Source organism: Dendronephthya gigantea, unplaced genomic scaffold (assembly GCF_004324835.1).
Source record: "Dendronephthya gigantea isolate DGI-Jeju-01 unplaced genomic scaffold, DenGig_1.0 000040F, whole genome shotgun sequence".
NCBI classification, from domain to species: Eukaryota; Metazoa; Cnidaria; class Anthozoa; order Malacalcyonacea; family Nephtheidae; genus Dendronephthya; species Dendronephthya gigantea.
Genome location: NW_021163050.1, coordinates 234,937 through 248,014, shown reverse-complemented (window position 1 = coordinate 248,014; position 13,078 = coordinate 234,937). Strand labels below are relative to the sequence as shown.

The window sequence follows — 13,078 nt, the reverse complement described above, 5'->3', positions numbered from 1 at the left end:
TTTCTACAGGATTTGTGATGTTCTTACTTTTACAATAATCTACACAATCACGTGCAACTGATTCCAATGGACCTTGGAAGCTTGCTTTAGATTCTCCTTTGTTTTCTTTTAAATTCTCCTGGTTCTTCAGTTTTGGTACTTCTTCTCCAGTTTTCTCAGATGCAGGCAATTCCACTACTTCATCAATAGAAAACGCTGGCTTGGACAATATTTCTGAAAATGAAATATAACAAGTTGCATGTATTAATGATTGCTTCTTCCCAAGATGGGTAACTAGATCTTGCAGCACATGTACACTGTACTTTTTAGTTAACCTATTAACTAAGTTGGTAAGCTTTACCCAAGTAACTCAGCAATGGTTAGATTCCTGCTTGTATATATATTATATATATACAAAAGTATTGTTTTTCCTGGATGAGCTTTGCCTTTACAATAAGACCAGGTCCTTTCAGGGAATAGCAGAATAATTGAACTTACTTCTCTCTAGGATATGACTAAACTGTCTAAGAAAAAACACTTAACCCTGGAGAACCCAGGATGTCTTCAATCATTTTAAAAAAATATTTTTTGGTTTAGGCACCAAAAAAAGAGCCTAAATAAACTAAAAAAAAGTGTTTTGGAGATTTTCGACAAATTAGGCTCGATTTGGAGTTCGGGTCATATATGACCCACTGGGTCTTTCTGGAAAATTTATTGTCACTACCTAGAATATTCAAATTTAAAAATCTTTACTAAAATATTAACTGTTATTATGCCAATGTCCAAGGCATTATAAAAACATGACAAGAGCATGAAATTGTTCCCTATATATATGTATATATGTTTATAAAAGCTATGCTAACATTGCTACAAACTGTATCATGCAAAGTAAAAGCTATGCTAACTATGGTTATAAAACCTATGCTAACTATAGTTATATACATACACATACACATACACATACACATACACATACACATACACATACACACACATATATTAGCATGGTATATATATTAGCATAGTTTTACTTTACATGATACAGTTTGTAGCAATTTCTTCGCTCATTGAAGCAAAGCGGAACATCACACTTCTCACAGGGCATCATAGTTTTGCAGACTGCACAACGACGACGCTTATCTTTCTTTACTGGCCAGTGTGCAACTTGGTCAAAACGTGCATCTTCACATGGATCAATCCGGATTATCTTTGGTGGTTTGGGCGTTATTGTGTTATCAAGTGATGGCCTACCCACCTTTCTTGCAGTTCCACATTCAATAAGTGCTTGCACAACCTTGGATTGGAATTGGCGTAGCTTCATGACATTCTTGTCTGCAGTTTCCAGCAGGGAACAGTCACGCTTGTACAGGAGCCATGCATTGATTACTCCAACACTGATGAAATGCCAAAAGAGCAGAAGATACCATCTTCGTGTTCAAATGGAATACTTGCATTGGGAAAGATGGGCATCCAGCATATCAACACCACCCATGTGGGAATTGTATTCCTTGATGATGAATGGGCGGTCAATATTGGCGTAATCCTTGCTGATCTTGTTCCAGCGATGGGCTTTGTCAACAGGCTCTATGCCAGCATAATTTGACATTAGTGTGACTGCTTTTGAGTCCTGCCATCTAACACAAATTGTGTTGGTTGTTGACTCCACTCTATGGTCATGCGATCCACGTCCTTTCTTCTTTAGGGCATTTTCTTCTGAGATATTGCACTTGGCAAGACGGTTCTTTCTGACTGTTCCAGTATATAGGAATCCATCATCTGACAACTTACTTATCAAATCAAGAGAAGTGAAAAAATTGTCAGCATATATCTTGTGTCCTACATCTTTTGGAAGGGTTTGACATAGCTTCACAACAACATCTCCTCCAATGCCAAGCTCTTTTAACTCATGATTTCCACCTTTCCCCTGATATACCTCAAAGTCATGGAGTAATCCTTGCACAGAGCACCTAGCCCATACTTTAAAACCCCATGGATGCGGCTTACCTCTTACATACTGCCTTATTTGACCAAATTTTCCTTTGTACGGTATCATCATTTCATCAATGGACTGATGTTCCGCAGGGGTTGTCTTGAGGCAATTATCTCGGAAAATGTCCAGAAATGGTCGAATTTTCCAAAGGCGGTCTCTCTTGGTTTCTTCTGATACAGTTTCATTGTCCACAAAATGTATCCATGAAACAAGTTGCTGGAATCTGTTCCTACTCATGACCTCTGTAACTGGAGGATATCGCGACTCCTTTTCCCAATACATTCGTATAGCAGGCATCTCAGCAAGGCCCATTTTGAAATACATGCCTAATACTTGTTCGATTTCTTTTATCGAGGTATTTGCACACTTTCCACTCTTTTGAACACTGTATCTGTTGGTATATTCCACTATCAGTTCCATAATTTCATCTGTCACAAACCGCTTAAAGTATTGTAATGGTGTTTCTGTTACTCCAGTTTGGTTTGTCGGTTCCACTACTTTACCCCGAAAGTGGACATTGGGAGCATCAAAAGCCTTTTTTCGCCAGATATACTTGGTTTTGGGCTTTCCCTGTGTGCAGCTGGACAATCTTATGGCAAGTGGTACATCATCATTATCATTACCTGTTTCACCATTCTCCTCTGATGAATTATCATTGTCACTCTCAGAGTTGTCGCAGTCTAAATGATCTCGATTACCAGGTACATAAACCTCATCACTATCTGATTCATCGCTTGGTCCATCCAAGTCGACATCACTATTATCAGCATTAATTGAATCGAGCACTTGCTCAAACGTTTTATAATCTTTCTTTCTATTGCTATCCATGAAAAACTAAATAAGAGAAAAAAGGAAATAATGACTATAATGGTAACAATGTATTTCCCTTATAAAAATTATATAACAAAATCTGCCCAAGCAATAATGATACAAAACACCCAAGCCCAGTTGATGTTTAGTTTTAAATCTGATATGATACATAGACATATATACAAATACATCATTATACATTATCACATTTTGAAAATCTGACCCTGAATACAAACAACAAAACTACCACAGTGTCCCAGTGGGTCATATATGACCCGTCGATTTTAAAATTTATTTTATGCAACACATATTCGCAAAAACGTTACAAAAATGCATTTTAAATGTTAACTAATAACCCATCTTTGTGTTCCAGTAAAAAAAATACATGAAACTTACGTCTTTATATCTTCGTTAATGCCAGAAATTCACAATTCAAAGTCACAACAAACCACGATGAAAATCGCCATGTTTGTTTCAAAATTTCAATGACGTAATTCTACAAATTCGGCACCAGAACACTACTCTGTGTGGGTCAGATATGGAACTTTGGGTTTTAGTGGTAAAAAAACATTAACATAAAAAATTTCACGCACAATGGAGCTTAGAGACTTCTTTCAACAGTACATATTGATGTAAAGTGTTAAACTACCACACTGTGGCAATTTGTACTACTTCAATAGCAGTTTAAATAAAATCTTATAAGCACAACTTATATAAACATAATGTTCATGTCTCATGATCAATCAATTGCAAGCATGACTCCCTCCTCCCCTGCCAATTACTGTTTATGTGTAGCTATACAAAATCCCCACAAAAGATACCTGAAATTGATGCAAGTTCCCACAGTTGGAAGTATAATAAAAGGGTTTTGTATTTAAAAAGTGTTCAATATGTCAGTTTACTAGGTCCCACCGTTTATATTGTAGACATGGGCAATTTGACAATGTATTCTAGGTGACTTATAATCTCGACTGGATATTGAAATGACATGTTTCAATTTCCATAAAGCTTACACCAAGAACTGATCTGTATAAATTACATGGACTTGCAAGCTCAGAAAAAGGTGTTGCCAAAAACATTGTGGATGGAGGGTGACGTGAAATCAACTGACCACAGCCAGTTTTTGTCCAATTTAATATTAAATGTTATGAATTATTTTTTGACATATAAATTGTATAGAATATAAACCTCCCGACTCTTCAACGTTTTCAAAATGTAGTGATGAGAATCAAGGAATTTATTTTATGTGGCCTAATACAGCCTCAGCTATATGTTATGAATATATAATCAAGTTTTACAATCACACATGACACCTGAGGTCACACCTCGCAAAATATGGGGGGGGGGCAAATTAAGGGGCCAACATACGACCACCTTTTGCAGCTGGAAATAGAAATTGTTCACACATAAATTACAATACCTTCAATTGCAGAATCGTCATCGCTGGCAGTTTTGTTTTCTTCCTCTGCACAAAAACAATTTAACCCGTCTTTCATTTTGATGTAAATAGCACCCTGGCCAGCAAGAAGTTTCACTTGCTTGAAGGAATACTCTTGAGAAGTAACTGGAATGCTCAATTTACGACGATTCGCACAAAGAAACACAAAATCATTGTTCCTAACCAATGGATATTTCAGTCTGATTGCCTCACCAATTTTTGTTCTAATGTTTGATTCACTGTCTGTAGTTATTAGATTAATGAATCCTCTTAGCATGCAGTTATTGACGGTAATCATGTATTCGTCGCACTCGTCCTCCTCGTCAAAGTTCATCAAGGCAAACTCAAAAGGCTTCTGCTGCTCATTGTTCTTTTTTGCTTTCTTTGCTTCGCTGGTATTAGTTGCAGGAGAAGCTGATCTTGGGGAGGCTCGTAAGCGTTCTGGTTGATTTAGGCGAGAACACAATCCTGACATTGTGAACCGCTGCAGCATTAACCGCGCACGACCGACTGTACCCGCAACTGTGTTGTTGTCGACAGTTGAGGGAGAGCTGGTTGAAGAACTAGATTGGCTTGTTGGATGCTCATCGGAATTAGATAAAATTCGATTAACAATCTTGGAACATTCTCCAAGGGAAGACGCGAGTTGTTTTAACTGATCACCGTCCATATTATAAATTTATAATATTAAAATTTCTTGGCGGGAAACTTACTAAGTTCTGTGTCCTGGATATACAGTGCTAAGTTCCCGGATGTACAGTGTGCTCACGCTTCCGGTTGTTGAATTGAAGTTGAATTTTCATTGAATTGAAGTTGAATTTTCATTGAATTGAAGTTGAATTTTCATTGAATTGAAGTTGAATTTTCATTGAATTGAAGTTGAATTTTCATTGAATTGAAGTTGAATTTTCATTGAATTGAAGTTGAATTTTCATTGAATTGAAGTTGAATTTTCATTGAATTGAAGTTGAATTTTCATTGAATTGAAGTTGAATATTAATTGAAGTTGAATTTTCATTGAATTGACGTTGAATTTTCCATTGAATTTTCCATTGAATTAACGTTAAATATGTTTATTGAATATTGCTACAATCGGCTTGCCATAAGCCATCCAACAAATGTGCTTACGGTGAGACAAAAAATTTTACCGATGGGAAAATGAGGTCATTTGAAAAGCAAACGGTTGGAAAATAAAGAGCCTGGGTAGAGAGGCTATGCCTCAGTGGAAGCTAGTGGAAATGTCAGACAGTCCGATCGATTGACCGGATCCATCGGACAAATGTGCTTACGGTCGGACAAAAATTTTACCGATGGCAAAGTGAGGTCATTTGGAAAGCAAACGGTTGGAAAATAAAGAGCCTGGAAAGGAGGCTATGCCTCTTTGAAAGTTGAAATGTCAGACGGTCCGATCGATCGGATCCATCGGACAAATGTGCTTACGGCCGGATAAAAATTTTACCGATGGAAAAATGAGGTCATTTGAAAAGCAAACGGTTAGGAAATAAAAAGCCTGGGAAGGAGGGTATGCCTCATTGAAAGTGGAAATGTCAGACGATCCGATCGATCGATCGGATCCATCGGATAAATGTGCTTACGGTCGGACTGAAAATTTTACCAATGGCAAAATGACGTCATTTGAAAAGCAAACGGTTGGAAAATAAAGAGTCTGGAAAGGAGGCTCAACCTCGTACCCAGGGTCTTTACTCGTGGTGGTGGGGAGTAAAGACCCTGGCTGCGGCTGGTCACGTGAGCCCCCAAAATTTCATCGCCTTAGGGGGTGTGGGCGAAGTGTCATATTACAAACTTCCACTTGACGGCAATTTCTGTTGCGTTTCCGCCATGCTGGACTACATTGCCTTCTTATCGTGTGTAGAATTTGCGGTTTTAAATAGTTTATACCTAGAAACTATTCTGAAACCAAAGCAAGTTATTTGTCTAGAGAGCTTGTATCTAAAGAAGGACGTGGTATGTGTTTTACCGACCGGTTATGGCAAATCCTTAATTTTTCATCTTTTGCCATTGTCTTTGCAAAATACCATTTGCGTGACGCTTTAATCCAGCACCGAGAGGTATTTCTAAGATGTTAGTTACCTCGATTGTCATTGTTGTATCGCCATTAAATTCCCTAATGAGTGATCAAGTATCGCGTCTAAGTATGAGTGGCATTCGAGCGTCTATTGTTGGTGTAAAAGAATCGAGAAGGGAACAATTTGACGACGACTCTGAAGACCAAAATATAGATGTTGACTTCAGCGAATGTGAAGATAAAAAGTTACGCGATGGTCAATACAACATTGTCTTTGCGCATCCAGAAACACTTATTTCAAGCAAATATGGACGCGAATTATTGTTAAGCGAAATATACCAAGAAAATGTCCTTGCAATCGTTATAGACGAAGCTCATTGTATATTAGACTGGTTAGTATCAACTATCAAGTTACGTTTCTAAAAGTGTTTCTGATTTTCATGCTAGGATCGCAATAATAAAATCTAGGCTGATCAATTTTTAAATACTGTAAGTAGTTTTTCAGAAATTAAGCCTTATGTCAAAAATGTGCTCAATGTGAAGCTTAAGTTTAATACATTCAATTTCATTGCAGGGGAAGTGTCAAAAGGATGATGGCAGATTAGGAGTGCTGTGTGCACTGTTCCCAGATGTGCCTGTAATTGCAATTACAGCAACAGCAAGTCAGACTGACATTAAATATATTCAGGATTCATTAGGACTAAAGAATTGTAAGTGTGTCACTGCCAATCCAGATCGGAAAAATATTTTCTACCAAAAAACCTTTCGACATGGTCAAGATGTTGATACAGTTCAATCAATTTTAATCCCGATAGAAAAGGGTCTTTTACTAGAGAAAATAAACTATCCATTAACAATTGTTTATGTACCATTACGATTATGTGGGTTTGTGTACAGGATGTTCGAACATGTTCTTGGTGCTGAACAATATTTTCCTCCCAGATCTGCTTCAATCCCAGCAAACCGGCTGTTTGCACAATTTCATGCCCCTCAAACCACACAAATGAAAGATGAAATTTTAAAACAGCTTTGTTCTGGACAGAGTACTATTCGTGTGGTTTTTGCAACTGTGGCTATAGGGATGGGTGTGGACATTCCCAACATTCGTCAGGTCATTCATATTGGGCCTCCAAGTACTGTAAAGGCCTATTTCCAGGAGACAGGACGTGCTGGCAGAGATGGCAAACCTTCATCAGCTCACTTGCACTACAACAACAAGGACATTGCAAAAAATAGGGTGGGCATGCAAGATGATATGCGTGAGTTTGCTCAAGTGACAATATATGTCTTAGGAAGTTACTGCTGAAATCGCTCGATTACGAACAGGATGCATACATTAACCCACTCCACCTTTGTTGTGATGTTTGTAAGAAGCAGTGTATTTGTTCCTTGTGCTTGAACATTATGGACAACCAATCAAATTTGCAGTAGAGGATTGGTAATTATTGTAATAATGGAACATGGGACTGTTTAGGTTTCAGACAATGCATTGTCAATGTCAATCACCATTCCTCTATTGTAATTTTGAATGACTGACAGGCAGGAAAATTGCAATTAGTGTAAATAATTTGCCAATACTATATATATATTCTTTTAAAAAAAATTTCTTAAAATCTACAATGTACAAATTCATAAGATTTGTGTTCATATGACCAGTGGAAGTGCAAATGTGTTATTTACAATACATTTATATAAAAACTGATATAAAAAATTTCTATAGGCTAATAGTGCATTCTCTACTAAAGTTTCTGTAAGTATTAGATTTCTTTACAATTACAACCATTGAAAACAATTTTTTTGTTTCATGAAATGTGTGATACAATCAAAATCGATACAATCGACATTGTCAATAAATAGAAAACAAATCATATAACAAATTTCTCATCTTTTCAATTCATGAGCCTCAAATACTACTCTATATTTATAGTATAGGGCAAATTAAACATTTTCCAAAACAACTATTTCTTGAACATACATAATTGCATGCCCCTGAGGTTCCAAAATGATTGACAATTATTGCCATGATTTTAAAACCTGTAGCAGAATACAATTTTGTGTGCCTAAAAAATTCATTTTTGGACAATGGGTTAAGATGAAAGAAATTTTGCATTTGTAATTTACAGATCAATTAGTGGCAAACATTGATTCAATCAAAACCTTAGCAGTTCACTTAAAACTATCAAATACTTGTTTGAGGTAGATTACTCACAGTTTTGTGGCACAGGCAATTATCACTCGTGTGACAGTTCGGCATCTTCTGAAGGATAGTGCATTAAAATATTTTTCTTGTGCCTATCAATCCATGTTGTAAACTTATCCTTGCTAATGCTTGGGTGGGATTACATGAAATATTTGGAAAAGACTCAAATGATCTTCCATCCTTCTTGAAAGGCTTCAAGACTCTTATGTCTCTGCTTATAATTTTTTCGTCATCAGTTGCGGATTTGTGTGAGTGAGTGGTTGACTTCGGATGAATGTTCACTTGATGTTCAAATGCCTCCACTATTTTTGTTACTCCTCCTGATGCTTTACTTGCTCTGCTTATTGCCTTGTCAGTCTTGTTGGCACCCATTGCACGAATCAACTTCTTCATCTCACAGTTCCTGTTTTCTTGGAAGAGATCAATTTCAATATTTTTGCCAGCACCACCTTTCCAATTCACTGTAGCAGCCCATTTACAGCGATGAGCTTCGACGGTTGAGAGCAACACTTTGGACTGTAGGATATTGATGAGCATTTCAATAGCGAACTCATTAAATCCTGATGTTGCAAAAAAGTGAACCAGCAGTTGTTTTCGCAGGATTAGGAGGTGTTCACCATTGCCTGAGGATACAGCATCCTTGAAATCATTAAGGAGCATAAAACACTTTATGATGTTGATTCCATAGCTCCAAACACCATCATCTTCAATGTTGTCTCCATCTTCATCTTCATCATACACATCCTCATCATCAATGAAAAGAAACTCATCAATAAATTTGTCAAGCACCTGGACAATATAGCTCTTTCTGTATTCTTCTTGCAATACATGAACACTATGAGGACCGTTTGCTGCTGGCTTGTGTTTTGTGTCGTCCATTTGGAAAAATTCCAAAAGGGCCTCAATCACAAAACACTTACCAACACTGTAAAACAGCTGCTCACAGTCCTCATAGTGCTTTACGTCGACAGTGACATTTCGTCGGTTCAGCTTCTCTCTAAAGAATCGCAGCGTTCCTTTCTCTCTCCCGGAGTTCTTGTAAAGTCTCTTGAACACTGTCTGTAGAATATTACATGGTAAAATATATATTGCACATTTGATTTATAAACATAATGAACTTTTCAAAGGCAAATTTGGAGCCAGATCACAAAGTACATTCAGTTCAGGATATAAAAAATCACCTGTACATCAAATGTTATATGTGACTGCTTTAAAACTCAAAAGTAAATTACTGGTATTTGAAATGGTACAAATATTCACAATTTAACACAATTTTTGTACTTTTAACAGGTGTCACAAAAAAATTTAACCAACTGAAATAAACTCTAATGCATGTAAGCAGGGCTAGTTTTATTGTAACACCTGGTACTCGTCTTAAAAATGTGAAAAAATGTAAGGCTCTACTTACAAGCAGTCAATTTCAAATTTAATTAATGGCATATCAAGCCTTCCAATGTTATAATTACTGAAGAAATCAAATGCTAAGAATTTTTTTAGGCAAAGTGGCACAAAGTCAATTGTACCTTCAAAAAACTTCTTTTGGTGTGCCAGTCGACAATACAAAACGGATATAGATGATCCAGTCTCTGTTTAGCTGAATGGCATCCAGCTCTAAGATCCTTTGCCCCAGCAAATCTGACTCGAGTGAGTTGATCACCAAAGCAAGGTATTTTTACACCATGTAAAGGATCATCATCAGTTGTAGCAGGTGGTACGTGTGAGGCTGGTTGATCAGGTCTGGATGTGGTCCCAATGCTTGGTGCGGCATCATCAGGTTCTGAGGGGGAACATAGCCCAGCAGCTGCATATATTTCTTCCGTCCACTTCTCAAGCTGATCCAATACATCCACACATTCTGAATATTTCTTTTCATCTTTCATTAAGATGGGCATTGTCACAACTTCTGACTTGGCTGACATATTCTTGGTTTGTTGGCAATCAGTGGCTCCAGGTATATATGGCTTGAATATTGCAAAAGCAGGAAAATGTTCAAACAAAAGCCTGGCAACAAGTATTCTATATCTGCTTCTGATTGCCTCAGATTCCAGTCGATTGATATTCACCAGCTGGTGGACATTGCAATCTTTAAGACTTTGCTGTGGACCAGAATCGGGCAATCCTTCATCAGAAACTCGATTAAATACAATACTTGTTGCCACAGCATGAACACTCCTGTTTTGCACATTCTGCCTCATGTCATGGGCCTTCTCCTCCCAGTCAATGTTGTCTAACACATACACAAATTTATGTCCAGACTTCACCAACTCTGCTGCATGATCTATAAAACTCTTTCCAATGTCTTCTAGAATTGGGTATTTCTTCATAGGCTCAAGGCACAGACCATACTTGTTTAAACGGGAAATCAGCTGAAACATTATGAAAAGTAGAAGGATTGAGTTCAGGAAAATATATTGAGCTCACACACTGCTTTTGAAAAATAGATAAGATATAGGTAGTGATCCCAGTCTAGGTCCAAACATAACCTATTTTGTACTAATAAGTTATGTTTAATGATGTCAATAAATTTAAAAGAATCATGCTATGCTTCATGCTGGTCATGTATTGCTTGACACTAGGGGCATAACTAGAGTAGTAATTGGTGGGGTGAATATTCATATGTTCTGCTGCCTGCGTTTTTTTTTAAACACATGTACAGTATATGCGTACATTTGGGGGTTAATATATGAATATTCACCCCCCTCAATTAGTGTTCTAGTTACACATCTGCTTGACACCATTTAAACAAACTCAAGATATGGCAAACAGGTCAATTGTCAATCATTCATTAATTCAACCTTGTACCCAGTAAAGACCCTGGGTATGAGGTTGTCATTAATTAAGGACTATTTAGAGTGACTTACATTTACAGATGCTTGACCTTCGATTAATAAAACAGAATTGATCCTTTGAATTCTGCTCAATTCATGGCATCGTAAAAACATCACAATGCCATATATCAAGCAAATTGCAGGGTTCTTCTTTGCTGGATAGATGCTGCTTTCCAACAGACCACAGAGGAATTTATGCACTGTTGGACATCTGGTGGCCATCTCCTTTACAACATCAGACATCCAATCCTCACAAGATAAACCATAATAATTCCGTTGCCTGAGGACAGATTCATCACTTCTTCTTGCCACTTCAATCAGTTCCTTGTTTGCCTCAATAAGAACTTCTGAGGCATCGACCTTAATTAACATATTGTCACACTGTCATCTATACATGCCAATATATATTTTATAATATACCATATTTTGAAATTTTGGAAGTGGTGAAAGGTCTTGTAACTTGACATTAAGCACAAAACGATACTGTATAAAACATGAATACTGAAATGCAGCGTAAAATTGAGTCATTGTTCAGTTTAGAGGTCAATTCAGACGTGTGAATAAATTCATTCTTAGCGGGTGAATGAATTCATTCATGGGAACAATGAAAGTATTCATGAATATTAAATATGCCGCAAAATATTCAACAATAATACGGACGAGAACTATGTTTAAACATAAATTATATTTAAAAATATATAGAGATGAGAATAACTAAAGATATCAGAAGCTTTAAAATATCACGAACACTTACATTTGGAGATTTTTCGGCAGCAACATTACCGAAGTCAATACTTCGTCGCCGTGAAGTCCCAGCTGTGCGCACTTTAGCTGAGGGGATAACAGAAGGAGAAACTTCCACACATCGTTTTGCTCGAACATTCTCCTGTAGTTTCTGTTGAGTCTCAATGATGATATCCCTTAACTTTATCGCATTGTTCAGCCTTCTTTCACAGGCAGAACAAATTTGACGAGGAAGGTCGTTTCCATGTGGCAATTCACTACCATATACTGTCTCCGCATTGCGCAAAGTTATCAGATTCTGACTTCGAAACAAATTTTTACTGTGCTTCGGGTCAGTAACACAATAACAAAGTCTGCAACGTGAAATATTTGCCTCGGTTTTTTTCGCGTAGAGCTTTTTCGGCGTGTCTTTGCTTGCCATCGCTCGATTGAATGAATAGGTATTTGAAATTTGATAATATCTCCATACCTAAAATGTAATTTAATACTTCCCATGTTCCAGGACAGGATATTATAACTGTAATCCTGTTTCTGAAAAAACGTTCATATATTCGAGCCTATATGTATGGTTTTATGATCGAAATGAACGCGAGTACAACACAAAAAAATGAAAATTTCTGAACGCCTTAACAACGCGAGCCTCTAGCACCCCTCCCTAAGCGCAATTTCAATTTTCCCCCAGAATCTGGGGGTTCACGTGACCAGCCGCAGCCAGGGTCTTTACTCCCCACCACCACGAGTAAAGACCCTGGGTACGAGGTTGAAGGAGGCTATGCCTCTTTGAAAGTGGAAATGTCAGATCAATGGATCGGATCCATCAGACAAATGTGCTTACAGTCGGAGGAAAATTTTACCGATTGGGAGAACAGTTATCGTTATTTAGTATAAGCAATAAAATATTTGTTAACTTGAGTTGCGCTTTTTTCAAAGGACAGCAAAAATGCGATATTTCCACTTAACCCGCTGAGGGATTAGGAAATTATATACTAAAGATCTTTACACCAGTGTAGACAGTTATGTCTATACCGTAATATATATGGAAATGATCTCTGAAAGTCAAAAT

The 13,078-nt window shown here is 37.2% G+C and overlaps 1 protein-coding gene across 1 annotated transcript; it reads right to left on the bottom strand.

The window, feature by feature from the left end:
• Positions 1-8,515: 8,515 nt before the first annotated feature.
• LOC114526617 lies at positions 8,516-12,443 on the bottom strand. Its single transcript, XM_028548208.1, has 4 exons — positions 12,026-12,443; positions 11,305-11,631; positions 9,967-10,809; positions 8,516-9,502 (listed from the first exon to the last, which is right to left on the bottom strand). Exons 1-4 carry the CDS (start codon positions 12,434-12,436, stop codon positions 8,516-8,518), a joined length of 2,568 nt encoding a protein of 855 aa, XP_028404009.1. The 5' UTR covers positions 12,437-12,443.
• Positions 12,444-13,078: the final 635 nt, after the last annotated feature.

Bases quoted from the DNA above. Each gene is read 5' to 3' on its own strand.
- LOC114526617 (XM_028548208.1), bottom strand. From the start codon at position 12,436: ATGGCAAGCAAAGACACGCCGAAAAAGCTCTACGCGAAAAAAACCGAG. The intron at 11,632-12,025 runs GTAAGTGTTCGT...ATGTTAATTAAG, and splicing joins CTGCCGAAAAATCTCCAAAT to GTCGATGCCTCAGAAGTTCT. The intron at 10,810-11,304 runs GTAAGTCACTCT...ATAATGTTTCAG, and splicing joins AAGGTCAAGCATCTGTAAAT to CTGATTTCCCGTTTAAACAA.